Source organism: Lissotriton vulgaris, chromosome 10 (genome assembly GCF_964263255.1).
Source record: "Lissotriton vulgaris chromosome 10, aLisVul1.2, whole genome shotgun sequence".
NCBI classification, from domain to species: domain Eukaryota; kingdom Metazoa; phylum Chordata; class Amphibia; order Caudata; family Salamandridae; genus Lissotriton; species Lissotriton vulgaris.
In genome coordinates this window covers 3,351,255-3,378,573 of record NC_141698.1, presented here as the reverse complement: position 1 = coordinate 3,378,573, position 27,319 = coordinate 3,351,255, and the positions used below count along the sequence as shown (strand labels likewise).

The 27,319-nt window shown below is 51.8% G+C and overlaps 1 protein-coding gene across 1 annotated transcript in view; it reads left to right on the top strand.

Moving 5' to 3' along the window:
- LOC147684281 (semaphorin-3F-like) overlaps positions 1-27,319 on the top strand; it is a 310,126-nt gene that overhangs the window by 266,985 nt on the left and 15,822 nt on the right. Inside the window, exons 15-17 of the mRNA XM_086940139.1 lie at positions 171-328; positions 20,556-20,623; positions 24,706-24,839. Coding sequence (XP_086796265.1) covers positions 171-328; positions 20,556-20,623; positions 24,706-24,839 — 360 coding nt within the window. The remainder of the gene's footprint in view (positions 1-170; positions 329-20,555; positions 20,624-24,705; positions 24,840-27,319) is intronic.

Genomic DNA, 27,319 nt, shown 5'->3' with positions numbered 1-27,319 from the left:
AGGATGGTGTGAAGGAACGTTTGAGGTACCAAGGCATGGCGAGACGCTGGCTGATCCAGGTGAACGTGTTTTGATGTGTCAGGGGAGGTATGAATTCAGGAGCGTCATGTCTCCCTGGTACCGTCCGAGGCACCCGTTTACTCTCTCGACTGTGTTTCTTTGTGTTTCAGCAACAGCTGTACGTCACCTCAGATGTGGGCCTCACTCAACTGACGCTGCACCGATGCCACGTGTATGGCAAAGCCTGTGCCGACTGCTGCCTGGCAAGAGACCCGTACTGTGCCTGGGACGGGGAGTCCTGCTCCCAGTACGCCCTCACATCCAAGAGGTGAGCCATGAGCGGAGGGTGGCCTTGGCACCATGCCGAGGGGGGTACAGTGCTGGCCCTTGGCACCGTGCCGAGGGGGGTACTGTGCTGGCCCTTGGCACTGTGCTGAGGGGGGTACAGTGCTGGCCCTTGGCACCATGCCAGGGGGGGTACCATGCAGGTCCTTGGCACCGTGCCAAGGGGGTACAGTGCTGGCCCTTGGCACTGTGCTGAGGGAGAACCGTGCTGGCCCTTGGCACTGTGCCGAGGGGGTACTGTGCTGGCCCTTTGCACCGTGCCGAGGGGGGGTACCGTGCAGGCCCTTGGCACTGTGCTGATGGGGGTAAAGTGCTGGCCCATGGCACCGTGCCGAGGGGGGTACCATGCAGGTCCTTGGCACAATGCCGAGGGGGGGTACCGTGCAGGTCCTTGGCACTGTGCCGAGGGGGTACCGTGCTGGCCCATGGCACCATACCAAGGGGGTACAGTGCTGGCCCTTGGCACCATGCCGAGGGGGGTACAGTGCTGGCCCTTGGCACCGTGCCAAGGGGGTACAGTGCTGGCCCTTGGCACCATGCAGATGGGGGTACCGTGCTGGCCCTTGGCACCGTGCCTAGAAAGGGGGGTACAGTGCTGGCCCTTGGCACCATGCCGATGGGGGTACTGTGCTGGCCCTTGGCACCGTGCCTAGGAGGGGTACAGTGCTGGCTCTTGGCACCGTGCCAATGGGGGTACTGTGCTGGCCATTGACACCGTGCCAATGGGGGTACCGTGCTGGCCATTGGCACTGTGCCGAGGGGGGTACTGTGCTGGCCATTGGCACCGTGCCGAGTGGGGGTACAGTGCTGGCCTTTGGCACCGTGCCGAGGGGGGGTACCTTGCTGCCCACGTGACTCTCTTGTGAGCTGCATGCTTTTATTAATCTTGCCTCCTGTTTCTTGAAGCCCGAGTTCAACTTGAAAAACATTGATAAAAACCAACCTCAACCCTCCTTGAGGTCACTCTGGATATGTTTCCTCTGACCCCAGTACAGCCGCGGTGAGCAGGGAGGGGCTTCAGTGGTCAGACCCTCGTTGGTGGAGCTTGAATCCCTCAAAGTGCTCCTCAACGCGCCCCTTTTTCCACTCTCGGGATCTGAACATGAATTCTAAGGTTACTCCTCTGTTGCAGCAATGGCACCCCAATAATTGAACTCTGTGATACCTGGCATCTGAGGAAGAGGGGGTCCATAACGTCTCTTCTTATGGCCCCTCTCTCCTCTTGGTCTGTACCTAAAGTAATACGGTCAGTCTCTTCCCAGTAGCTACCCTTACTTACCCTGGCCTTCAATCTCAGCCAGTTGAGTCCTCACTCCTGGCAGACAGCCAAGGTTATTCCCCTAATATCCTAAAGATCATTCTAATTATAAACCCAAACAAAGCCACCATGAATCACCTGTAATCCTATGGGTTATTCTAACTATAGATCAAAAGAAAGCCAAGGGTATTTTCCTGTAACTAAAATATTTATTGGAACTATCGACCCCTCTCCTGGCGTCCTTTCACAAATACATTTACGGAAAGTCCAGTAGTCAAACAACTTGTGTCTGCATTGTCCAGAGATTTGCTAAATTCCCCTTCGTCTGGCTTCCAGGCCGCCTTTGGAACCGAAACAGTCCCCGTTGCAGTCGGCCATTGATTCGGGAGTGAGGCGGCCCGGACTCTAATACAACTCCTTCTGGCCTTTGACACAGGCGGTCACTCCATCTTAGGTCAAGCCGGTAGGAAGCTGGCTCTGTATAGACTACACCAAAGGGAGGTATAGTGTGCACAGAGTCCAGAGGATCCCCAAAGGTAGGCAGAGGTAAAGTAAGATACCACCTCACCCTCTGTTTGTGGAAGCGTGGTCGAGCAGTAAGGCAGCATCAGAGGGTAGTGCTAAGCATTTGTTGTACACACAGTCAGCAAATGATGTCACGCACTCAAAGAATGAACTCAGACCAATTTTGTTTGTATAAAAATATTCTTTTAGTTATTTTATTTAATGAAACCAAGCAAGCCTGGCGCCGGTAAGTGATTTATACTTTGCAGTAATCCTACAGTTTGAATTGCAGTTGTTTATATACTTTGGTTTGATGACAGTAGAATCACTGGTAATGCAGTTTGTAAACGGTTTCAATGTATGTGCACTTTGAGTTGATTACAGTCGACCTTTGAAAAATTGTACATATACTTTGCACTGACTTTTCAATAGGACGTCAAGTAGATTACTGTAGATTCCGTTTCATACGCAGAGCAGTATACCTGGACACTGCACAGGGACATTTCCTGTAAACTGGCAAGTAAAGGCGTTTTGGAGAGTTGGTTACAGGTATAGAGACTGTTAGAGATTTTCCAACTCCACACTTAGAAACTTTTTCATAGAAAAACAGTCAATTTTATCCTATGGAGGAATATAAGGTGATCGGTTCAAAGGTAAGTATTCGTTGTGGGAGTTGGTGTTCTGGGGTTAGACTCAGGGGTCCCCCAGGGTCAAGGATGCACTCTTGTTACACCCTCAGTGGCACTAGGGCAGCCGGGTGCAGAGTGCTGAGGCCCAATGTTATCCAACGGGGGATAGGGGCCTCCGGTTGGTGGCTGCTTATGAGCAGGCTACTGGGTTGTGGGAGCAAATCTCCTAGACTTAACCTCAGGGCAAATGGGGGTTCAAGTTAGCATCACAGGTGCACCCTCAGCGGCCTTAGGGGGGCCGGGTTCAGGTTTGTCGTCGGGTGCCCTGTTACTTTCAATGGAGATTCTCTGGTTTGGAAACACACTGCAAGCTCGAGGACGAAGGTCTTCTGGGTGCGACCACCTCTTGGATAGGTAGGTTGGGCTACTCGAGGCCGTGGGGCGTCGAGTGCAGGGGTGTCTTTTAGGGTCGGATCTTACCAGCTCCTGGTTATGGTTGGGGGGACCTTCCAGTTTGAGGCTGCAGGCGTCGGCTGGACGCTTGAGATCAATCAGGGATCACTGGATCTTCGATCAGGATCGCCGGAGAGACCTCCTTGTGGTGTTGGGCCACTCAAACTCGGGCCGTGGTTGAACAAATCCGATGTTCACAGGAGACAAAGTCTTTTCCTTGGAAGGCAGGGCAGGTCCTCTGGGTTCTTGAGGTTTCTGGCTGCAGGACACACCAGTTTCGCTTCTGCAGGTTCGAGCTGGGGAAAGGCCGGTAGGGCTGGGGCGAAGTCTGTTGGTGTCGTCCTCTTCTTAGCTTCATCACAGCTGTTCAGTCCCCCTTCTTCTTTTCTCAGAGTGGTTTCTTGTCTCTCATTTTGGTTCAGGGCTGCCCCCTAAATACTGTATTAAGGAGGAATTTTAGGGGTCTCGAGGTCTCAATAGGCTACTGGCCTTAAGGTGACTTCACCCTTGGTGGGCTCACCCTACGTGGGGGAGTGGACACAATCCCTAATCCTGATTGGAGAGTGGCTGCCATCTGCAAGATGGCGCGCAATAAAGAGTGGACTTCACCTCACCTCTCCCACCTGAGGGGTGGGTTGGCAGACGTTGCACACCTTCTGGGGTGCGCTAATCTTTCCCGCCTGTCTTCTCGCCGAAAAGGCGGGGAGACAGGAAGGGGGTCTGCTCCCGATAGCAGGAGAGGCTGGTGGTCGCTTTACAAAGGCTGCAAGAGCTTTGAAGCTCCCCTGCCACAGATGGCTCTTCCTGGCCTGGGAAAGGTGTGGACACCTCTGCCCAGAAAAGGCTTCGTTTCTGGGCTCTGGGAGCGATGGCTCCCACCCCAGGGGTCCAGAAACATGTCTTGTGGTGGCAGGCGGTGTGTACCACTCAGGGAATCCACCAGAGGCTGGTCTTTTTTCAGTGGCATCTCTAAGATGCCCTCTGAGTGCATTTTTTATTAAGTCCCTCACTGGCATCAGTGTGGGTTTAATGTGCTGAGAAGTTTGATACAAAACTTCCCAGTTTTTAGTGTAACCGTTGTGGTGCTGTGGAGTTTGTAATGCCAAGCTCCCAGCACCATATACTCTTAATGGCATCACTGAACTTACAGGGCCCAGGATTGGCCCTGGGCACTGTAGGGGCACAGGGCTCATGCCCTTGTACCCACACCACTGGCACAGGGCACCCAGCTAGAGGGGTGACTGATCTATGCCAGGGAAGTGGTTTGTGGGCATGGCACACAGGGATATGTGCCATGTCGACTCTTCACTTTGTTCTGCATCAAGACACGCAGCCTGCAAAGGCAGTGTGTGTGTGTCAGGTAACACGGCCTCTAAGGGTGGCACAATAAGTGCTGCAGCCCTCAGGGGTCTTCTCTGGTCACAGTGCCCTGGGTACCTCGGGTACCATTTAACAGGGGCTGGCCTGTGGCCAGAGATGCCAATTGGGTTAGTGTTGGGGAAAGAACACAGGTCCTGGGAACCTGATTGGGGGGGTTACTGAAAAAAACAGCTTCCTACAACCCCATCTTAGTTCGTTTTATCTTAGGTCACTGCATCTTTGGCCACCCCTTGGTCACTCCATCTTAGGCCACCCCAACCCTGGTCACCCCTTCATAGGTCACTCCATCTTATCAGACAGACTCTATGAGACTGAAGGAGGTGACCTTGGATTGGGCTGTCTTGCTGCGTTTGATAAAACCCTCTCTCCAGGACTGATGCTAGGCGCTCCTCCTTCTGACGTCAACTCCTGTGGGGTACCCTCAGGTCTCTGCCATGAACCCTCTGCTCTGCAAACTCTACGTGTCCCCTCTTGCCGCACTCCTTCCTTCTTCGGAGCCGAGGTGCCACACATACATTGAGGACGGAGCTCATTTTACGTGTGCATTGAAGTCGCTTCAGCTGCGTTCCAGAGGCTTCTCATGGCCGCGCCAGGATGGAGCCGGTTCACTGGACCTCAACTTCACTCAAACAGATATTTCAGCTTTTGGCGGTCGTTCATCTCGCGGCCCTTTATTACCGCTGCCTCTGTGTGCAGCTCTGACAATATTTTTTATCCTGCCTTCTCCTTTGACGAGGATCTTACCCAAGCCACCTGGACATGCTTCAAGCTCTGAACGCGATGAGTTAGATTCTACCTTCTCCCCTGTGTGCCCCTCGGGAGGTGGTGCTGCAGACGCTTGTGCTTGTTGATGGAATATTGCGGCTCTTTGTTCCTGGCTCTCCTCAATATACTTTGGGTCAGTTAAAGAGCGTTCAGTCGTGGTCAGTCCGCTTGATTCATCGTCTGAGCAGGAGTGACAGAGTTCGAAGCCGCTTCTTCCCCTTCGTAGGCTGTCCACCAGGAGGCGATGACTCTGTTTCGGGGGGCTACACCAAACAGCCTGTCGTGTATCCAAAAGCTGCTTCCTCGTCATCAGCCGTCTTGATCCTTGCTCTTTGAGTGAGCTCGGCTTCGCCGACGCACTTGAGTGGATGGTCGAGCCTTTCGTTTTCTGCTGCTAGGACACAGAGTTTTAGCCACTACCCTAAGATCGACCTCTTCTCGGCCCGTGTTCTGAAAACTCACTATCACATTGGAATGCTGAGAGCTCCATTGAAGACAGTGAAGTGGTCCGGGCCTCTAATGGCTGGTATCGGCCTTCAGCGCCAACATTCCAATGCTTGTCTTTCTGTTTCTCCCTTTTTAATTTAACACATTCTGCCCTCGGTGGTTGGAACAGGACAGATCTCACCAGGAGACAAGGCCAGATCAAGGTCCCCAGGGCCCATGAACCTCAATCTAGCCGTCTGGCACCTGAGGTCCAAAGGTTTGGCTACCTACAGCTCCTTTAAGAATGTAGGGCCATCCTGAGCGAGGATCGTAGAGTCCGTAGACCAACTACACAAGATTGGTATGCAGTCACGTGGAAGAGATTTGTCCACTGCTGCATTCCCGGGCACCTGAACCCCCTAAAACCTGCTGTCCAGGATATCATATGCTATTTCCTCCATCTCCAGGTGGCAGGCGTAGCTTATGCTTCCATACACCTTCACTTAGACGCTATAGCACTCCTCTCGCTTCCGCATATCTGTGGTTAAGGCCTTTATGGAGAGTTCACTGTGAGAAGTTGGCCTGGCATATGATGTCCACTATTCTAGTGGGCACCTTGCACCAGTCCAAATGACCCTTATAGATGGTATGTTTAGACAACCTTATAGAAAGCTATCCTAGTGGTAGCTGTGGAGAGCAGCCTTCAGGCTCAGTCTTGAAGGAATGTAAAGCAGCTTGTTTTACCAGTCTATAATCTCTTGAATGATCAAATGAAAGCAGAACCACACCAGTTATATATATATAAAATATATGTATTTATTCTAAACACACCCTACTAGTCTCTTTATGAGGCTAGAAGCAAAAGTACAATACGGAAACTTAAATAGCACACAGTAAAGTAGCACAGTATACGTTTTGCCCTAGCGGCCTCACAAATCATATACTAAGAAAGTGGTATAAGTACCGCTCTAAGCATAGAGACAAGGCCTAGGGCCTGTAGAACCGCTGGGGCCACCAGGAACCACCTAAGGTAGGGACGCAGGAGACCCACGGGGTCGCGTGCAGTGTCTAAACACAGCTGTGAATCACCATTGCCTTCTATAGAGAAAGTTAAAGTTACAAGTTTAGAGTTTAGAGTTTAAGGACACTTAGGAGTGGACTACGGTAAAACCCCTTTAGTACTAGACATTTCGAGAGTCAAGACCCACGGAAGCACCGAATTACTCGCGTTACCTCACCCAGGAAAGCCGGGTGCATAGGTGTCTTTTCGTGTCGGGTTTCGTCGTCGTTTCCAATGGAGAACTGCAAAGAAGTGCTGCAGGCGACCAGGAGAAAAGTGTCCGGATGGATCCAAGGGTGGATCGGAGATCTGAAGAACCTGAAAGCAGAGGGGACAGAGTCTGGGTCACTAGCCAGTGACCAGGATGGCGACAAGAAGATGCTTGACTCTTTCAACCACGATACCAGGAGGCGTTGATGATGATCAGGAACTGGATTCGAGCTGTCCCATGTCGGATGTTGAGTGCTGCAGCATCGGTATCCGGATTGGACCCAACAAGTCTTGGCAACAGCAACCCATGCAAGATGACAAGATTGGCTTCTGAGCAGACCAGCAAGGTCTGAGAGACTCACCCTTTGGAGGGGAGTCGGAGCGCATCTGGAGCAACTAGGGAAGCCCAAGAAACAAAGGATTGTTCTTCGTTGGGGCCCACCAGTCGACGGACTAGGGATTATGAAGGAGCCTCGAGCTGAAAGTGGGCCCACGGAACACTCGTGGAGTGTAAGCCCGCAATCTTCGATGCAAAAGGTGCTCAGGGCTTGGAATACAAGTAGCCCAATGCACAACTTCGGGAAAGCTCGGGAAGTCGATGCACTAGAAATGTGCACGGTGTCCAGGAGTTCCGGTCCCATGTCTCTTGTGATAGCTACAGGTCTCAGGTCTGCTGGGGACTCATGTCAGCCTCGGAGATGTCTGGAAGTCCATGTCCTGTGTCGCAGATTCTTCGGGATCCGTCGGGAGCCCCTTGAAAATGCAGACCGGCAAGATGCTTCTTTGGTACCTGTTTGAACAGGGGAGTCGCTCCTTGACCCTAAGGGAGATTTCTTCCGTCTTTCGATATGGAATGTCGAAGGTCCAAGATTTCTGTTTCAGAGTTTCGTCCAGGGTAATCTAAAGTCTTAGTGACTGGCTCCCTATACTTATACCAAGTTTAGAGGCTGGCTTAACTTAAAGGTTCCACCTTTAGGAGGACCTGGGGAGGTGGTGGTTACACCCCTTACCCTTTGTCCAGTTTCATGCCAGAGGTGGGGCTGAGTGCCCCAGCAATCGGTTTGAACTGGGGAATGCATGGGGACACCTTGTGTGCCCCAGGCACTGTCTGAAAAACATTCACTGAATGCAACCCACCCTGCCACAATACACTAAAGCCTGTCTGGGGAGGTGCTGGCACCTCCCTGGACAGGAAACCTATTGTCCAGGCCTCCCCTGCCGGAGTTTCGTCCAGCAGCAGGAGTGAAGACTTGTGTCTGTGGCAGCAGCATCCATTTTGTGATGCTGGGGCTCTTTTAAACATTTACCGGGTAAGTAAGTGTGTACATGTCTTCTCCCTCTAGAAGGGTGGAATTCTACCCCCGCTGCCAGGACTGGTGGGGGGGGGGGGGGTAGGATTTCAAAGTGTTTAACACCAAACACGGCATGTTTTGATCCAGCCATTCCAAAGTTAGCATTAACCGCGAGGTTATAATGCACTTCAGAGTATATGGTATGGCTGTATCATAACAGCTATAAAGAAGGGATTCTGAAAGCTGCAGACAGGCTCAGCTCATGCTTGGGCACCCTCTCACACAAAACCAAGCACACTGCCTTCAGGAAGGATTGTCAAGCCCTGCCATAGGTACGACTTATAGGTTTATATGTGTCTATATATATATAGGTAGATATAGGTATACTATATCTAAGTAAGGGGGCTTATACCACCTTACCCAGGCTGCAGGTGCAGACCTGTGGTGTCAGTTTGGAAGGCTTCCCAGGGGTGGCATAATACATGCTTCAGCCCCTGGTAGGCCTCTGGGGTACCTATGCCCTTGGTACCTAAGGTACCATATACTAGGGACCCACAAGGGTAGCCCAGTAACCAATCTGGAGTGTACCTAATGTACAGGTAATCAATTTAGAGAGAGAACAGCTAGGCTGGGGTCCTGATTAGCAGGGCCACAGCCAGACTAATGTTGAAAAAACCAGTGAAACAGAGAAAAAAGTGGGGGTAACCATAGGAAGCAGATCCTACTCTCCTACATTCACACAGGGTCATCTCTCTAACCCAGAGTTCCCCCCACCCCAGAGTGGAACCTCTTCTTACTTCTCACCAGGCTCATGGGGCCGCTTATCAACCCCTCCACATTTGCTCTCTCCACTCCCTCTCCTACAAAGTGGATGTTGTTGTTGCAATTATCTCTCTGACGCTTTAGTTAATTGCAAGCCTCACATTCGGGAACCCTTCTTTCAGATGCATAAGAACAGGGTAGGACTGAGAAGCGGCCGTATGTTGCTGCCCAAGGACGTATCCCCTTTCCACCTTATTAGACAATCAAACTTCCAGCCTTTTCTCCTCAACCAGACTCTGCAGCAGCCGGGGGAGCATTGGACACTCTAGACGTTAAACTCTCTCTCATGTATTTCATAGACAGGACTAAGCCGCTCTGGACTTCTGACCACCTCTCCGTGGCCTTCACAAGCCTCACCAGGGTAGGCCGACATCCAAAGCAGGTACGGCTGGACGGATATTTAAAGGCATCCAGACCTCATATCACAAAGCGCAAAGAGCCCCCCTCTTACTCCAAGGGCCCAATCTACCGGGAAGAAGGCTGCAGCTGCGGTCCTCCTTGGGAACCTTCCCCTGGCTGACATATGTAAAGCCGCCACTTGGTCAACCCCCCGCACACTCCCACACACACCCACCAAACATCCTTGCCAGACTATGGTTGGCCAGTCGGTCCTAAGGTCCTGATGAGACCTCTGCAGCGGTCACACGCTCGCCCCCGCTGGAACGGGGGTCACTGCTTCAGTCCATGCAGAGCTGCTGCAGCACAGGATCTGAACGGAAAGTGTTACTTACCCTGTAATCATCTGTTCGTAGCGTGTAGTTCGGGGGATTAACAAGCCGACACCCTCCTCCCCGGAAGCGTGTAGCTCTGATGACAGACCTCTTTTCTTTTGAATTAAGTTCCTTTAGAAATGCACTTGTGCATCACAGGCTGACGTACGTTTTTGGGACTTTTTCTTCGCCCTGGGGCGTTGGGGGCTAGTGGGCAGTATCGGTGACGGATACTGTACTATTGGTGTCACTGTCCTGAAGACAGTTTCATTTCATTCAATGTAGCCACCTGTGCAAACTATTGTTAAAGAAACACAGCGACAAGCCAGTATGAAGTATGCAGGTGTTTATTAACAAAAGTAGAACTGTTCTGTGAATTCCTGAGTCAACTGAAATGAAAAACTGTCTCACATGATTAGTGCAGCTCCGTCAAGTGGGTTCTTGGCTCCAAATGCTGCATTTTAGGTCCAGATCCATGTCGCCGGAGACACCGTCAGGAGCATGAGTCCACCCTCACCCCCAAAGTGGCAGACCTCATCGGGCTGCTCCTCGTCGGGCGGGCGCTGCAATGTCCAACTGGTCCCTCAGGGGGGTTGTTTAATGGGGAGCCTTTCCCTGCCCAGTGGTCACCGAGTGGTCTTGCCACCAGTAGTCGCCGTTCGCGTTGCAGGGCAACTAGTAGTAGAACACTAGATCCGAAAGAGTTGGGTTCAAAAGTAACTGAAAGCATCCAGAATGTCTATATTCGAAGTGGCCGTTCTTGTTAAGGGTTCAAAACAAAGGAGAACTCATAAGGCCATCATGATCCTCAGAGTTCATTAGTGCGTTGACACGTTTCTGCACCACACAGGTGTCAGTGGCAATTCATCAGGACCATCTTATAGAACCTACTGTGGGGGGCACCCCAAGGAGGTGCAAGGAGTGCCCATTGAATGTGCTTACGGTCAGATAGGTTACCTCTATTACCTCCCCAGATCGGGAAGTAAAGTCCTTACACAATAAAGACCCAGAGCACTTCAAGTCCAACAAATCTTTATTTGGATAAAAATATCCATAAAAGAAACACACAGAGAGATTCATGCACATTATACCTACGTCAGGTATAATGTATGCAGGGTGGGCGTTCCCAAGCAGGAGAGCCTCGTAAAAGTGGTGCGGGGAAATCTACAAGCTTTCCCTGCACCACTTCTAGGACACCACGGCTTCAAAACCTTACGCCCGCGGAAGCAGGCGGAAGTGTTGACGCAGCACACTGAGGATAGACCTCCCATGCATTTCTGGAGTTACGTCGTACTTGCATGACACAACTCCAGCAATGCGTCACTTTTGGGTTTCAGATGCGTCAGAATTTCTGACGCATCTGTTAATCCTCGCGCCATGGTGTGTCGTATTGTAAATACAGCGCACCCATGCTGGTTCAAGGGTTTTTCAGGGTGGCGCAGGGAAGTGACGCATCTCTACAGATGCGTCACTTTCTTGTACATCTGCTCCTGTGCGTCCAGATCTTTTCCAAGTGCTTGAGAGAAGGTGTGTGGTGACTCGGTAAACCCTTTAGGATGTCAACACCATGTCAACGGCGCCCAAGAATGACTCTGTGATGGTAATAACTGCAAGTTTCTGCTAGAAGATTGAAACTTATCTTGGGGTCCTGTTACGTGCCCCCCACGCTCTGCGAGGACGCTAGCCCCCATCGTCACAAACATAGATTCAAGCTGCCTCAGCTCACAGTTACATCTGTGGGTGCGACATCCTGGCCTAGATAACTATGGCCCCCCCTGTGCTGTTCGTATGAACCCCTGGACTCCTCACAGTATACACAGGAGAGGGGGGAACCCTCGGCACCTGCTAGGAGCCCCCGCGGAGACACAGAGCAGGTTCCGGCGTTCAATGCACCCTCCTCTGTCGGAGTGACCCTGGGAGAGTAAAGGTGGGCGGAAACCAATATGATAACAGTGATCTGGGAGAATAAAGGTGGGTGGGGGAGAGCAATATAACCGTGATCTGTGAAGGAAGTGACCCGAATAGGGTCACCCTGGTCACTTGCGACCACCTCTCGGCCTTCCATACAAATGAAGAGTCGGTCAGACACTAGAGAATACAAACCAAAGTTATTTATTAGTATTGCGCTGCAGCGATGCCCAGTCTGACCAGCCTCACAAGAGGGCTGCCGAGAGACTGACTCCCCAACATACCATCAGATATATGCAGTTCCAATCCCCTGAGAACACGCCCAGGCTGGAAAATTCCAGTCCAGGCTCCAACAAACAAAAGAGGCACAGAAGGATGAGCTACGGTCCTGGGGCCGGGGACCAGCTATCTCTGCTTCAAGGTTACTCTGCCCGTGCCCGCCATTCTGAAAGGTGGGAACAAGCCTTTCCAACAGCAAAGGTATGCCATAATAGAGAGTACGCTGTCGGCAAAAGGGACGATGAGGAGACGAACGAAAGGACAAAGGATAAGAAAACCGGACCCACATATTTGAAGACGAATTCTGTCAACGCAACAGAAGAGAAGCCCAAAGATGACAAAGAGGTCTCACACGCCAAAGAACAAGAATCCAGTTCCAGATAAACTGATGACACACAGTAAAGTCCTACACCGAATCTCCCATCCCTGAGGAAGACCTCCTGAAAATCCTCTCAGTCCCTACACGAAGGTCGAAACGCGTTGGCACCCCACACAGAGGCCAAGGGATTCCCCTTGTTGAAATGTTGAAGACATCAGAATGACTTACATATGAGCTGGATTGAGACCGCTTAGACACTATTGATCGTGACCGGCTCTCCCTGACCTCTCCACTATGGCCCAGAAATATGTTTGTATAGAGGTCTTAGAAATTCAAGAGGCCCAATACTTTATGATTACAGTAAGACTCGTCAATCGATCATGAATAAGATGGATTCATTTAATGTTCTATATGTGTTGTTCCAGTATCACTGTATATAGATTTATTTGTACACTGTTTTGTTAAAAAAGAAAACACTGCCAAGATTGTATAATTTTGTTCCTCCTTCAAAAACGAAAACAAAAGCAGAGACCAGTAAAAGAACAACATTGTCAAGTGTACACTCGAGTTTTGGTGTTCATGAAGAGATGGGCTCTGGCGTGGAACCGATAATCTAAACGCGTCAAGTGGAGTGAACTGAGCAACTTCACCCGCAGATCAGATCACCCGGGGTTGTAAACATTGTAGAATCTCCGGTCCAAGGGGCGTCTCTTCCGCCTCCTGGTCCTGAACCGAATGAACCCCCTTCACGTGACGGCAAACCGAGGGTGCACCCATGAGCGCAGGCCTTGGAGGAATACAAAGTAAAGATGTGGAGGCGGCGTGAGGCCGGAGCCAGCCTCCATCATAGACCCACGCGCCGGCGACTAATACAACGGCGCCATGAATGCGAACTTAACGCAGAACGCAGTATCAGCAACAGGACCGCAACATCTTCAATTCAAACATATGGGAGAGTAAAGGCGGGTGGAGAAAGACCAGGACATCTGGAGTCTGCCAGGGACCCATGCCATGTGGGATTCCAGCACACGGCCCCCTCAACCCTGCGCCCCCTCTGGGCTGGAACAGGGGCGGCTTCACGTGCAGATGCCATGTGTGCTCTTGAGCACCCGGCTTCTCTCAGATGGAACTGCCCCAGGCCCCTTCACCCCACCCTCGAGGCTCACATCCTCCACTGAAGGAAGGCTCATGGAAAGTGGCAGGGTCCCCGACTTCCTGGGGGCGCGCAGCCGCGTCACGTGCATTCTCCTTGGCACAGACGCCATTCTGTGGCATCATTTAATTAAACCTTTTCTGTACAGACCCTCGTGTGTGAGCCTCGCTGCTGCTGGGGCACTCAAGCCCCCTCTCCTTCCCTGGGAGTCCCCGCGCTTTAAGCCAAAGCAAACAGCGTCCAGTGGCTCTTGATGCCGCCTTGAAAGGGCCGTCTGTGCGCAGATGGCACCGCGCCCCGGGCACCCTCTGCCATGAGCTGGGAGAGACCCGTCTCACAGGTCCACAGGCTCAGTCACAAAGAGGCGTCACGGCTGCAGGACCCTTCAGAAGCGTCCCTGCTGCCGAGGTATGCAGAGCCGCCACTCGGGGGCAGCTGATCCCTTCTGCAAACAGCAGCCCCCGGGGGGAGGCGAGGGGGGCTCCGCTGGGTCAGCCCCCCCCCCCCCCAGAGCCTCGGACAAAGCTTCAGACCTTTAATCCCTCTTCTCACGTCTGAAGGCGCAATGGAGACCTCACTGTGAGAACTGACGGATGGATGTGCCCAAGAGAACACAGCGCGCACTGAGCGTCAATGTCTTCACCCTGTGCGTGCTCTGGGCATGAGTGAGGGGGGTCGACTGGCTCTGTATATACTGCACCAAAGTGAGGTACAGTGTGTATAGAGTCCAGGTGACCCCAGAGGTTGGCAGAGGTTAAAGTTGGATAGCAAATTACTCTCTAAGGTGGTAGTTTGGCCGAGCAGTAAGGCAGTATCAAAGGATAGTGCAAAGCATTTGTTGTACACACTCAGGCAGCAAAAGGATTCACACACTCAAGAACTGAACTCTGCGCCAATGTTTTGAATACAAATACAAACTGTTTTATTTCTACAACCAAGCAAGCCTGGCACAGTAAAGCATTAAATACATTTCAGTAATAAGTTGCTGATTTTAGAACAGTTTAAAAATGCAGTAGCAATTGTACTTTGTTTGATGTACACGGGATGCAATAGGTTGCAACACTTAGCAAATACAATACATTGAAATGAATAGGCTTTTTCAGTAAATTACAGGTAAGTTACTTTTTACATTACTTTTCTAACTCAGTGCTGGATACCTAGATTCAGCACTAGACCATCGCCTAGAAACAGGTAAGTAATTAAGTTTTGGTTATTTGCATGATTTTTAAATAATATTTTTAGATTTCAAAACTCCACAGTAGTTTTTTTGGAAGTAAAACAGTGCATTGAAATGAATAGGTTTTTTCAGTAAATAACTGGTAAGTTACTTTTCACGTTACTTTTCTTACTCAGTGCTGGATACCTGGATTCAGCACTGGGACATTTCCTGTAAACAAGTAAGTAAATAAATTTTGGTTATTTGTGCGATTTGTAAAGAATATTTTTAGATTTCAAAACTCCACACTTTTTGGAAGAAAATTGTCAATGTTATCCTACGGAAGAAATCCAGGATATCATTTTGCAGGTAAGTAAACAACTGTGGGAGTTAAGGTTCTGGGGTTAGACTCGGGTCCCCCAGGGTCAGTGATGCACTCTTGTTACACCCTCAGCGGCACTAGGGAGGCCGGGTGCAGAGTGCTGAGGCCCATGTTATCCAATGGGGGATCGGCGGCCTCCAGTTGGTGGCTGCTGGTAAGCAGGCCACTGGGTTGTGGGTGCAAAGCTCCTGGACTTAAACTCAGGGCAAATGGGGAAATAAAGTAGCAGCAAAGGTGCACCCTCAGCGGTACTAGGGCGGCCGGGTGCAGGGTGCTGTTTCGACATCGGGCGCCCTGATGTTTTCTATGGAGAACCTCTGGTTTGCAAAAGCACTGCAGGCAGGGAGACGAAGGACTGCTGGGTTCGACCACCCCTTCGAGAGGTAAGTTGGGAAGTTAAGGTGTTGGTTAGACACCATCAGTTTGGGCACACAAGGCTGTGGGGCGTCGGGGGCAGGGATGCCTTTGGGGGTCGGATCTTCTTATCAGCTCCTGGTCGTGGTTAGGGGGGGCCTTCTGGATCCTTGATGGCAGTCCTTGCATCCATGTCTTTCCTACGCGCAAACCAAATGTAGTTCCTGTGAGGCCAGGTAGCGTAGCGCCTTCAATTCCACCGTCGACGTGACATGTCATGTTCGGCGCCACGGGCGGAGGCTGTGCGCGCGCGGCCGGCAAGAGGCAGAAATGAAATGAAATGGAGATTTGTAAAGCGCATGGCTGCCCTTGAGCGTCCCAGCGCTGATGACCGGTAGTAGGGGGGGGGGGGAAGAAGGCAAAGAAGATCAAGGAAAGAGCCAGGTTTTCAAACTCTTGCGGAACGTGAGATGGTTTGGTTCCGCTCGCACAGTGAGGGGTAGAGAGTTCCACAGTTTGGGAGCGATGAAGGAGAAAAGGCGACCTCCAGAGCGGGCCTTTTTGATCCTGGGTACGTATGTCAGGTGAAGATGAGCGGAACGCAGATTTCTATTGTTTACATGAGGTCTGATCCAGTATTTAAGGATAGGAGGGCAGTTGTTGTGGAGGATTTTATGGGTCAGACAGAGCGTCTTAAAGTTGACCCGTTCTTGCACCGGGAGCCAATGACGTAGCCTATGGGCTGGTTTTGCCGCGCTCCGACGAGAAGTGCCTGTTATCAGCCTGGCTGCCGAGTTTTGTACGCCCTGAAGTTTGGCAATAACTTTTTTAGGGGCGCCGAGATACAAGGCATTACCGTAGTCGAGTCTGGATATTAAAAGACTCTGGATGATGAGCTTCCTAGTGTCTTGGGGGAACAGAGGCAGGATTTTACGAGTAGTCCTAAGGATACCATAGCATACGCCTGCTGATTTCCTAGCCTGGTTATACCCAAACTCTTGATGGAGGCTTTAGGGGTAGGGGCTTCACCCGACGGCCCGGGACCAGGGTTCGATTCCCGGTGCGGCAGGTTTCTGGACCAGGGTCAGCGGACTCGATAATTCTCTCGCCTCGGTGCCCACTCTGATCAGCGTTCACACTCGGCAACTCTGGGCATTAGCTTGCCTCATCTTCACTAACGGCCCCACCAGACCGCCGGGGATGCCTGGTCTCACCCTGGAGATACCCATTAAGGGACCATCTCTCAGGGAAGCCAGGAAGGGTTTCGCAGCGGTCGAAGCGCCTTGGGACCCTCCGGGTAAGTAGTGCGCTATATAAATGCCTATACATACATACATACATACAGGGAGGCCACAGCGAGTTTGACTTAAAGTGGGCTGGGTTACCTAGTAACATGATCTCCGTTTTCTTGGCGTTGAGCCTGAGATGGGACCGGTCCCATCAGAGAGAGAGTTTCCCCTGCGGCCTGCAGGCCTATCAGGTACCGGGGGAGGCCGGGGTGGGATCCGGGTTGGCTGCGGAAGGCAGGTATATGTAAAAAAAAATAGGGGTCTAAAGGCCTGGTCAGTTAGTTATAACCTGGTCTAGGCTAAGTATTAAGTAAAGTAAGCAAGCAGTAAGTTGAGCGGTCGTGTCTGGAGCCAAGGGGGTTTGAAGTGTGTGCAGGGCCGGCTCATTCCAGGCACTCAAACCATAGCAGCCAAGGTTTCCGAATGGTATGTGTGACATTTGCATAATTTCAGTGTAATTATGAGTGACACTTGATTTCAGGGACTATGGATGACACTTCTGGCAAGCAACATAAAATATGGGGAGCACATAAATATAAAAAAATGCACAGATTACAGCAACGAGAAACACTAAGAAGATTTTAATCGTACTGCACAGTACCAGAAATTGAAGGGCACGAATCTAGTACTCTTACAGATATTCGGGTGGAGGTGGCAAAACTAACGTTTCTGAACTCCGTTCTCGGTGAACCGATCTTCGTCCAGGCAGCCGTAGCGCTGTGTGTCTGGCCTCAGCCATTGACTCTGCAGCAGGCCAAGGGCTACCTCCTTCCACCTCCCACAGCAACCATTTTCGGTTTGCCGCCGGTGCACGTGAATTCAGGCAGCTTGTCCGAGTCTTCTCCTAGCAGCTGCTGCAAACGAACCAGACGCGTGCTAGAGGTCAACAGCTAGATGGTCTTGGTCGACATAGCTGCGGGACAGATACAGGGTGCTGGGTGCCTGCTTTGCAATAACCTTGAGCGAGTGCCATGGCCAGAGGCCTGCATTCCCTGGACAGCATTGCTGTCGAGAGCACAGGCAGCATTTCAGCTTTAGGCTGAGGTTGTCTCCACACCTGGAGGTGAAGGGTCTAGAGAGTGTATTGTATTGCAAACCAGGGCAGGGTTTGAGAATATATTGTTATGGTGCCCGCTGCCTCTGTTTCGGACATTGAGGCCCCTGGGGTCCCTCTTGTATTGGACTCAGGGTCATTGTCAGAGCTGCAGGTGGAAGTTCAAACAAGCACAGGAAGAGTCTCCTACTCTACCGGGCCTATGCATGGTGGTCAAAGAACAAACTGCCACTGGGGTGGTCGGCAGTCAAAGCTTGGTCTGGGAGGAAGGTCTAACGTACAGCAAACCCATAGGATCAGAACAGGTGCAAGTACCTGTTCTGATACGTCTAGAGGCACACAGAAACATTAACTTGTTTCTAGCACATAAGTTACTTTCAGCCAAACAGACAAAGGAGAGGTTAGATCTATTGTTCTACTAGCCAGGGATGACCACCGTACCCAACATCTAAAGTGAGTGGCCAGACTAGAGGCCTTCGAAGGCTCCTTCATTGCCTCGACCAATGATTGATGTCCCATGTGAGATGATGGACACAGGCCACAAGTGTGTCTAAGGTGTGGTGGACCACAGGGCCGGACTGGGAACCAAATCCGGCCCTGGCAAAGTGCTCGGCCGCCCTAAGATGCTCTCTGTGAGCATTTTACATTAAATCCCACACTGGCATCAGTGTGGGTTTAATGTGCTGAGAAGTTTGATACCAAACGTCCCAGTCTTCAATCAATCAATCAATCAAGGCATTTATATAGCGCACTACTCACCCGGAGGGTCTCAAGGCGCTAGGGTAGGGGGGTCCGCTACTGCTCGAACAACCAGGTCTTGAGCTGCTTCCTGAAGGCAAGGTGGTCCTGGGTCAGGTGGAGGTGGGTCAGGAGGGAGTTCCACGTCTTGGCGGCGAGATAGAAGGACCTTCCTCCTGTGGTGGCTCTTCGGATACGGGGGACGGCGGCGAGGGCGTGGCTGGTCGATCGAAGTCGGCGTGTGGGAGCGTAGAAGTTGAGGCGGCTGTTGAGGTATCCTGGGCCTTGGTTGTGCAGGGCTTTGTGTGCGTGGGTGAGGAGACAGAAGGTGATTCTCTTGTTGACCGGGAGCTAGTGCAGATCTTTCAGGTGTCCGGAGATGTGGCTGCGACGGGGGATGTCCAGGATGAGTCGTGCTGAGGCGTTCTGAATCCGCTGGAGTCTCTTCTGGAGTTTGGTGGTGGTTCCGGCGTAGAGGGAGTTGCCGTAGTCCAGTCGGCTGGTGGCGAGGGCCTGGGTGACCGTCTTCCTTGTCTCGGTGAGGATTCACCGGAAGATCTTACGTAGCATGCGCAGGATGTTGAAGCACGATGAGGAGACGGCGTTGACTTGTCTGGTCATGGAGAGGGAGGAGTCCAGGATGAAGCCCAGGTTGCGTGCATGGTCTGTTGGTTTGGGTGCGCTGCCCAGGGCGGGGGGCCACCTGGAGTCGTCCCAGGCGGAGGGTGAGGATCCCAGGATGAGGACTTCCGTCTTGTCCGAGTTTAGTTTCAGGCGGCTGTTCATCATCCACTTGGCTACTTCTGTCATTCCTTCGTGTAGGTTGGCTCTGGCGGTTGCGGGGTCGTTGGTGAGGGAGAGGATCAGCTGGGTGTCGCTCTCATGTGCAGTCTCACCAGATGTGCTCTCATGTGCTGTCTCACAGATGTGCTCATGCGCTGTCTCACAGATGTGTTGTCTCACAGATGTGCTCTCATGCGCTGTCTCACAGATGTGCTGTCTCACAGATGTGCTCTCATGTGCTGTCTCACAGATGTGTTCTCATGTGCTGTCTCACAGATGTGCTCTCATGTGCAGTCTCACCAGATGTGATCTCATGTGCTTTCTCACAGATGTGCTCTCATGCGCTTTCTCACAGATGTGCTGTCTCACAGATGTGCTCTCATGCGCTGTCTCACAGATGTGCTGTCTCACAGATGTGCTCTCATGTGCTGTCTCACAGATGTGCTCTCATGTGCTGTCTCACAGATGTGCTCTCATGCGCTGTCTCACCAGATGTGCTCTCATGTGTAGTTTCACCAGATGTGCTCTCATGTGCAGTCTCACAGATGTGCTCTCATGTGCTGTCTCACAGATGTGCTCATGCGCTGTCTCACAGATGTGCTGTCTCACAGATGTGCTCTCAAGCGCTGTCTCACAGATGTGCTGTCTCACAGATGTGCTCTCATGTGCTGTCTCACAGATGTGTTCTCATGTGCTGTCTCACAGATGTGCTCTCATGTGCAGTCTCACCAGATGTGATCTCATGTGCTGTCTCACAGATGTGCTCTCATGCGCTTTCTCACAGATGTGCTGTCTCACAGATGTGCTCTCATGCGCTGTCTCACAGATGTGCTGTCTCACAGATGTGCTCTCATGTGCTGTCTCACAGATGTGCTCTCATGTGCTGTCTCACAGATGTGCTCTCATGCGCTGTCTCACCAGATGTGCTCTCATGTGTAGTTTCACCAGATGTGCTCTCATGTGCAGTCTCACAGATGTGCTCTCATGCGCTGTGTCACAGATGTGCTCTCATGCGCTGTCTCACAGATGTGCTCTCATGTGTAGTTTCACCAGATGTGCTCTCATGTGCAGTCTCACAGATGTGCTCTCATGCGCTGTCTCACGGATGTGCTCTCATGCGCTGTCTCACGGATGTGCTCTCATGCGCTGCTCACAGATGTGCTCTCATGCGCTGTCTCACAGATGTGCTCTCATGCGCTGTCTCACAGATGTGCTCTCATGCGCTGCTCACAGATGTGCTCTCATGCGCTGTAACTCACAGAAGCTCTCTGCGTTGTTCTCTGCAGGAGGAGTCGGCGCCAGGACATCAAGCATGGAGACCCCCTGAGGCAGTGCCGAGGGTTCAACGCCAAGGGTGAGTGCCCTGAGGCTCAGGGTGAGGCAGCTGGGGAGCGGCTGCAAGATGAGGGGTGCACTGGGATGGGGAGGGCAGCTCTAATAGGGTAAAAAAGCAAGGAGGGTTGGGTGTGAGGACAGGAAGAATGGATTGGAAAGCCTCGGCAGCTGGGAACCCCCTCAGTGGACCTTGAGGTGTCACACACAAACACACAAAGAAAGGGGGGTCATGATGAACCGGGCACAAATCCTTAAACTTGTGACTTGTAGCGGCCTCACAGTGCACAGATTCCATGTTCATTGGCCTAAAAGAGATCTCCCCAGAAGACATGGGACGGAGATGATTCTAACCTTGACGATGAGGCTAATTGGACACACATTGTGAGGCCAAAATCCACTTTACCCAAGGAAGGAAAACACACATTGAGGTACAGCTACAGCCTACCCGAGCAGGTACTCGCCACATTACCAGTCTCATTGCCACAGTCTACCAATGTGCAGATCTTACATTATCATGGCTCTGTTCACAGTGCAGTGTCAGTTTACACATTGTCCCTGCACAGGAAGCACTCACTGACGTGTCGGTTTACACATTGTCCCTGCACAGGAAGCACTCACTGACGTGTCGGTTTACACATTGTCCCCGCAGAGGAAGCACTCACTGACGTGTCGGTTTACACATTGTCCCCGCAGAGGAAGCACTCACTGACGTGCCGGTTTACACATTGTCTCTGTAGAGGAAGCACTCTGTTAGAAGTGGGGATTTCTGGTTGGCTGAGGCTTGCACCAAAGCCAGGCAGAAACCACCACTCTAGTAAGGGCAAGAATAACCCCTGCTCACCCCCTTGGTAGCTTGGCACGAGCAGTCAGGCTTATCCCGGAGGCGATGTGTAAAGCATTTGTGCCCGCACCCACCAGCAACAACCTCCAAGGCCCCCCACAAAAGGAACTCCACACAAGGTTATATATAAAATAGCCTTTGTATTATACCAAACACAGTAGAATAATAATCACATTATGTACACTGTGCCAACTGGCACTGGGCAATATTTACAAGGGATTATGTACACCTGACAGGGCCACATGGACCACTGTCAGGACCATCACAAAGTGAACTTGGTAAAGGTGAACTAAAACATACAAGTAAAGATACAAGTAAAATAGAACGTACAGTCAGTAAACACTGATAATCACTGCACTTGCAACAGTCTGTGCCTTGAAATCCCTCATACACAGTATCCCACCAGTCTAACTACATTAGACCCTCAACACCTAAGTAAAAACTTACACTAGGGGCGGAAATCACACAGGGAAGTACAATCTCCCTAACATAAACCTAAACAGGTAAAACAACCTCCTATGCATAAGCCATGTCTAGAGGTATCAGAACACAGTGTGCGTAAAACATACTACACACCATACATTTCCTAACACCCAAAGCATTAGCACATCAATCACATTAGGGTCCAGGTTGCGCCACTGCGCCAAAACCTAAACGTAGCAGCTGCCCACTACTTGCTGGGCAGCTGTGAAGCAAAAACGGAGACAGGGGCTCTCACTGGCCCTAGGACAAAGACTGTGCCAAATGCTTGAGCCATCCAGGCTCTGGGACAATATTGCGCAAAGCGTGGGAGCCATCTGGCTCTGGAAATACATGTAGCACACAGGGGAGCCCTCTAGGCTCTCAAAACAAACCTGGGCCAAGTATGGGAGCCACACGGGGCTCAGTAAATAATTAGCAATCTACTGGAGGCAAAAATGGGCTCTAAATTAAATGTGCCCCCAGTCCCTCATGAGGACTCTAAACATGACTAGGGAGCCTCGTGGGAGCGGCCCGCTGCTAGCCGGGGCCTCTCAGTGAATGAAGAGGGGGTCACTGTGCCTCGCAGGCACCCGCAACATAGAGCCCCCGTCACTGGGACTCCGCATAGGACAACCGTTGGGGCAGCCCTCTGTCGAGCGGGGCTGCCCTAGCGAGACACACCGGCCCTGTCTCCGCCCCCGCCCTCACTCACCGGCTCAGGCAGGCTCTGGGGCGGCCTCGGGCAGCGTGGCGCTCTGCTTTTCCCCGGGCTCTCTCAGGCGGCGGCGTCTCTTCCTTCGTTGCGGGGCTCTCCCAGGCTTACGGGAGCCCCGTGTTGACTTCCGGCGGCACTTCTCCTGCTTCCTTCCGCGAGCCCCGCCCACAGTCAGGCGGGCCGCAGTTTACGGCGGCAGTGATCCTTCGGGGGCAGAAATTGAGGGGTAGGCTCCCTCGGGCAGGACAACAAAGTTTAGGAGCGGGTTGGGCACCCGCTCCACCCATAACACCAAAATCGCGGGGTGGGCACCCGCTAAGGCATACAAATATATCGGGTAGGCACCCGTGAACAATTCACAAATTCCCACGGAGACTCCGGGTGGGCTCCTGCGCTTCGAAATAATTAAATAAGTGGATCAAAAATGCAGGGTGGGCACCTGCACATGGGGCATCCCCAGATCAAGGACCAGTGGCCATAAGGCAGGGTGGGCACCTGCATTAAAGGATCAAAATCAGCGGGGCAAAGAGAGAAAAAGCACCCCAGGCGTTAAAGGGACAGATATCCAGCCCTGAAGCTCAAAAATGGCACAAAAGGGTCCCAGGGCATAGCTGGGCCAGGAAGAAGGGTCCGAAGAGAAGTCATCCAGAAACAAAATCCATCAGCAATCCAGAGGCTGGGATGGGCCCAGGGAGGCAAGCCTTCCCCTGGGCCCCAGCAGCAGCATGCCCCTGGTAGATTCTAGTCAGGAAACAAGAACATTTAACATGAGGTCACAGCCTCTTGTTATACACCAAATCCCTTTGTCTCTAGGGTGCAGGGTGGGGGAAAACCAGACGCAGCTGGTTCTGGAGCACTCTGTTGTGCTCAGCCCCTCTCCCCATTCACTGGCCAGGCTAGGGTCATCAGTCACACCACAGGGGGTGGAGCCAGCATTGTGTAGGGAAGGCCCAGCCCTATTCAGGTCCCAGGTGCACCCCTCCCTCACATCAACAGACCCATCCTGACTCTTGGAGCCAGGCTCACCAGCCAGCTCCAGCCAATCACAAGCCAGAAAGTCATTTCACCTTTATTACACAGACATGACAACTTCTAGAATTGGCACTTCCACACTAGACACATTAACGCCGCACACATCATCACGCAGCATTTAATCTCACGCGTTCGTACTTCCACTCTAGACACATTAAAGCCGCACACATCATCACGCAGCATTTAATCTCACGCGTTCGCACATACCAAACTCGCACCTGCATAAGGAACTACCATGGACACACATATTCCCCATGCATTCCTATGGGAGGGCAGGCCTACCTCACAACATGCACTCCGAGTGTGCACGCACTTTACACTGGGACACAGTGTTAAAGTGCGCAGAAGCCAAAAAAAACTAACACCAAGTCACATACCAAGGCAAAAAGTTTAGGGGTGAACCTGCCAGAAGGGCCAAGTCCAACACACTCATTGAAGTGTCAGTTTACACAGTGTTTCTTTGCAGAGAAAGCACTAACTTGCGTGTCAGTTTACACATTGTCCGTGTAGAGGAAGCACTTATTGACGTGTCAGTTTACACATTGTCTTTGTAGAGGAAGCACTCACTGGAGTGTCAGTTTACACATTGTCTGCAGAGGAAGCACTCATTGGCGTGTTCGTTTACACATTGTCTTCAGAGGAAGCACTCACTGGCGTGTTCATTTACACATTGTCTCTGTAGAGGAAGCACTCATTGGCGTGTTCATTTACACATTGTCTCTGTAGAGGAAGCACTCATTGGCGTGTCAGTTTACACATTGTCTCTGCCCACCCACACCCCTCCCATTCACTGAGGTCTCCCTGGTGCTCACCTACGCCTGTTCAGCAAGGGCCTTCGGCTTTCTGATCCCCTGCTGGGGCTGCACCGACCCCTTCCTTGCCCCCCTTCATCGCTTTGTCCCTCTCCTGCCACCTCCTCTCTCTCCTTCCATCTCTCCCACCCTCCTCTTCCTCTCTCTCACATGTGCTTCTCCTTTCCCTCTCTGGCCTGTCCTGTCCTCTCTTTCCTGCCCTTCCAGTAAGGTGTCTCTTGTCCTTCTCTCCCCTACAGTGGAGCGCCACCTGCAGGAGAGCACACAGTTCGGCGTTGAAGGAACCAGTGTCTTCCTGGAGTGTCAGCCGCGCTCCCCCCAGGCCACCGTCAAGTGGCTGCTGCAGAGAGAGGGCTCCTCCCAGAGGAAGGTGGTAGGTGTCATTTTTATTTACCTTTCTTTAGTGCAGGCCACACTGACAAAGAATAAACCTCAGTTACCCCCCACTCGCCTAAATAAATACATCCAGCTTATCCTATTGCTTATGAATGTGAGGTAGAGGTATATTCCAAACTGTTCACCTGCCATTAAAAGATACTTGTGTTTTACAAGTCCCAGCTCCTGTGGCCACACAAGGGGCTGCCCCTGAGCTCTGCCTGCGCCTATTATACATAGGACGCGCCCACCCCCTGTGCCCCCGGGGCACTCTGCTTCTTCTGGCCCCTGGTGCTGACTTAGAGATGGCAGGAGGAGATGGGCACACCTGGATCTGCTCCCCCACTCCCTGTTGGGGGTCATGCCCCCGGCCCGGTGCATCTCCAAAGCACCCCCGTCCTTTAACCACGAAGAGGTACTGAAAGCAGGTGCATGAACCCACTGGCTTGCCTTCTGTGCCCACCTCAGCAGGGCACGCTGCTAGCTCTGAAACCAGGGTGGCTTCAGCAACAAAGATTTGATAGCCACTGGCAGGAACAGGTTCTTGGATTGTGAAAAACATTAATGGCCGGAATAAACAGGTTCCAAGGACCAGTGAGAAGCATTAGGCATTGACCAGTGGCTCCCAGCTAAGGGTGAGCATAGGTGACGGAGTACTACTGCACGGATTTCTGCGGAATTGAACAAAATCTCTGTGAACTCCGTCTCAACCCCATTAATAAAACAGAATCCTCACATAACCTTGATAAAACAAGTAACTCTATCGTTACGTGCTAAAATGCATATAGTCATCTCAAAAAGTGAAAATGTAAAATAGCGAGCAGTCAGAAAGGTGATGATTTTGGGGTCCTCACTAACCTAGGGAGAGAACCAAGCAGGTGCCTTGAACACAAAGAGCACATCGTCCCATAATGCTCGTCCCATAATGCTTCGCTGGGCCTTTGGTTGGCATTGTATTTTTGCCCATAACTGTGCTTGGGGTGGTCCTAGGAGGATGGGACCACCACCGATTCGTTCAGCAAGATGTGCTCGTTGTGTTAAATGCACCTGCTTGCCCTCCCCCTATGTCAGGGGTGACCCATCAATCATCACCTCTCTCATTGCCTGGTATTTTTCAGAGTTCACATTTTTTAGAATTCACTTTTGTGGATTGGTTATATGCTTTTTAGCATGTAAAGGTAAAGTTGTTTTATCAAAGGGTTGTGGGCAGAGTTGCAACTCTTCTACGTGGCATAGTCAGAATTATTACATGAATTCCATATTTTTAATGTAATGCGTAGTTAACAAATCTCCGCAGACTCCGTAAGCGGAGCGGAGTTCATTGCCCAGGGTTACTCCCAGCACAGCCTTAGGAAGGTGGGAGTAGGAAGCGGCTCTGAGAGGTAAATAAGGGTACTGGCTCTGCCCAGTGGCATGAAGGGGAGTGGACATGTCACACTAGATGCACCAGTCCAGAGGTGTGCACTGTTCGTGCAAAGCTCACACTACTTCCAGGCTCCGAAGGAGGCGCTAGATAGTGCGAGCAGAGGGGTCTCCCCATCCCTGTCACAGCCTGCCTGCTTTTTCTCTGTGGTGGGGCAGTGCTCTGGGGTGGGACAATGGAGGGCTCTGCCCCAGTGACAGCTTGCTTGCTTGTTTTCTGGGGTGGGGAAATGGAGGGATTTGCCCCTGTCACACCCTGCCTGCCTGTTCTCCGGGGTGTGGGCAGTGGTGGGCTTTGTCCCAGTGGCAGCCTGCTTGTTCCCGGGAGTGAGGCCACAGTGGCGAACTCTGTGCAGTGACAGCCTGCCTGTTCTCTGGGGTGGGGCAGTGGAGGACTCTGCCCCAGTGAAAGCAAGCCTACTTGTTCTCGGGGTCGGGGGACGTGGAGGGCTCTGCCCCAGTGACAGCCTGCCGACTTGTTCCAGAGGACCATCTGTATCACGTCCAGCGGACCAAGCAACAACCAATATTCCCCCTGCTGCCTATCTAAAAAAAAGGTGACCTCAGAGGGAACACCGCAAAGACATAAAAAAGGTAACATGCCAGATTTCTGTTAGTGGCAGGGCACGTAGGTCAGAGGTACCGCTCTCTCCTATCGGACTCGCCAAAATGTTGCTTGAATATGAATTGACCTTGAAAAACAAAAGACAAAAGGCATTTGGCAAAACAGGAACAGTTGCTTTAATTAAACACTGCGGCCCGAGTACATTAACCGAAGCGGGTCTGAGGACTGCCTCAAAGTTCAAGCGATCTGAACAAGGTTTCATACATTTCTTTGGTTATCATAAGCTGTTACCGTGGATCCTTTTTTGTAAAGAACGCAGGTCTGGTCTTTGGAGCCATAAATAAGGCCCCTGTTAACAAATGCAGGTGGCCTCGACCGTGCGCGGACACAATGACGGCCAGAGGGTAACGTGTCCAGATGTCCGTCATGAGGGGCGCGTGATCGCTGGGTGTACTGCGTGTGTTGTGTCCTCTTTGGCTGTGTGTTCTTAA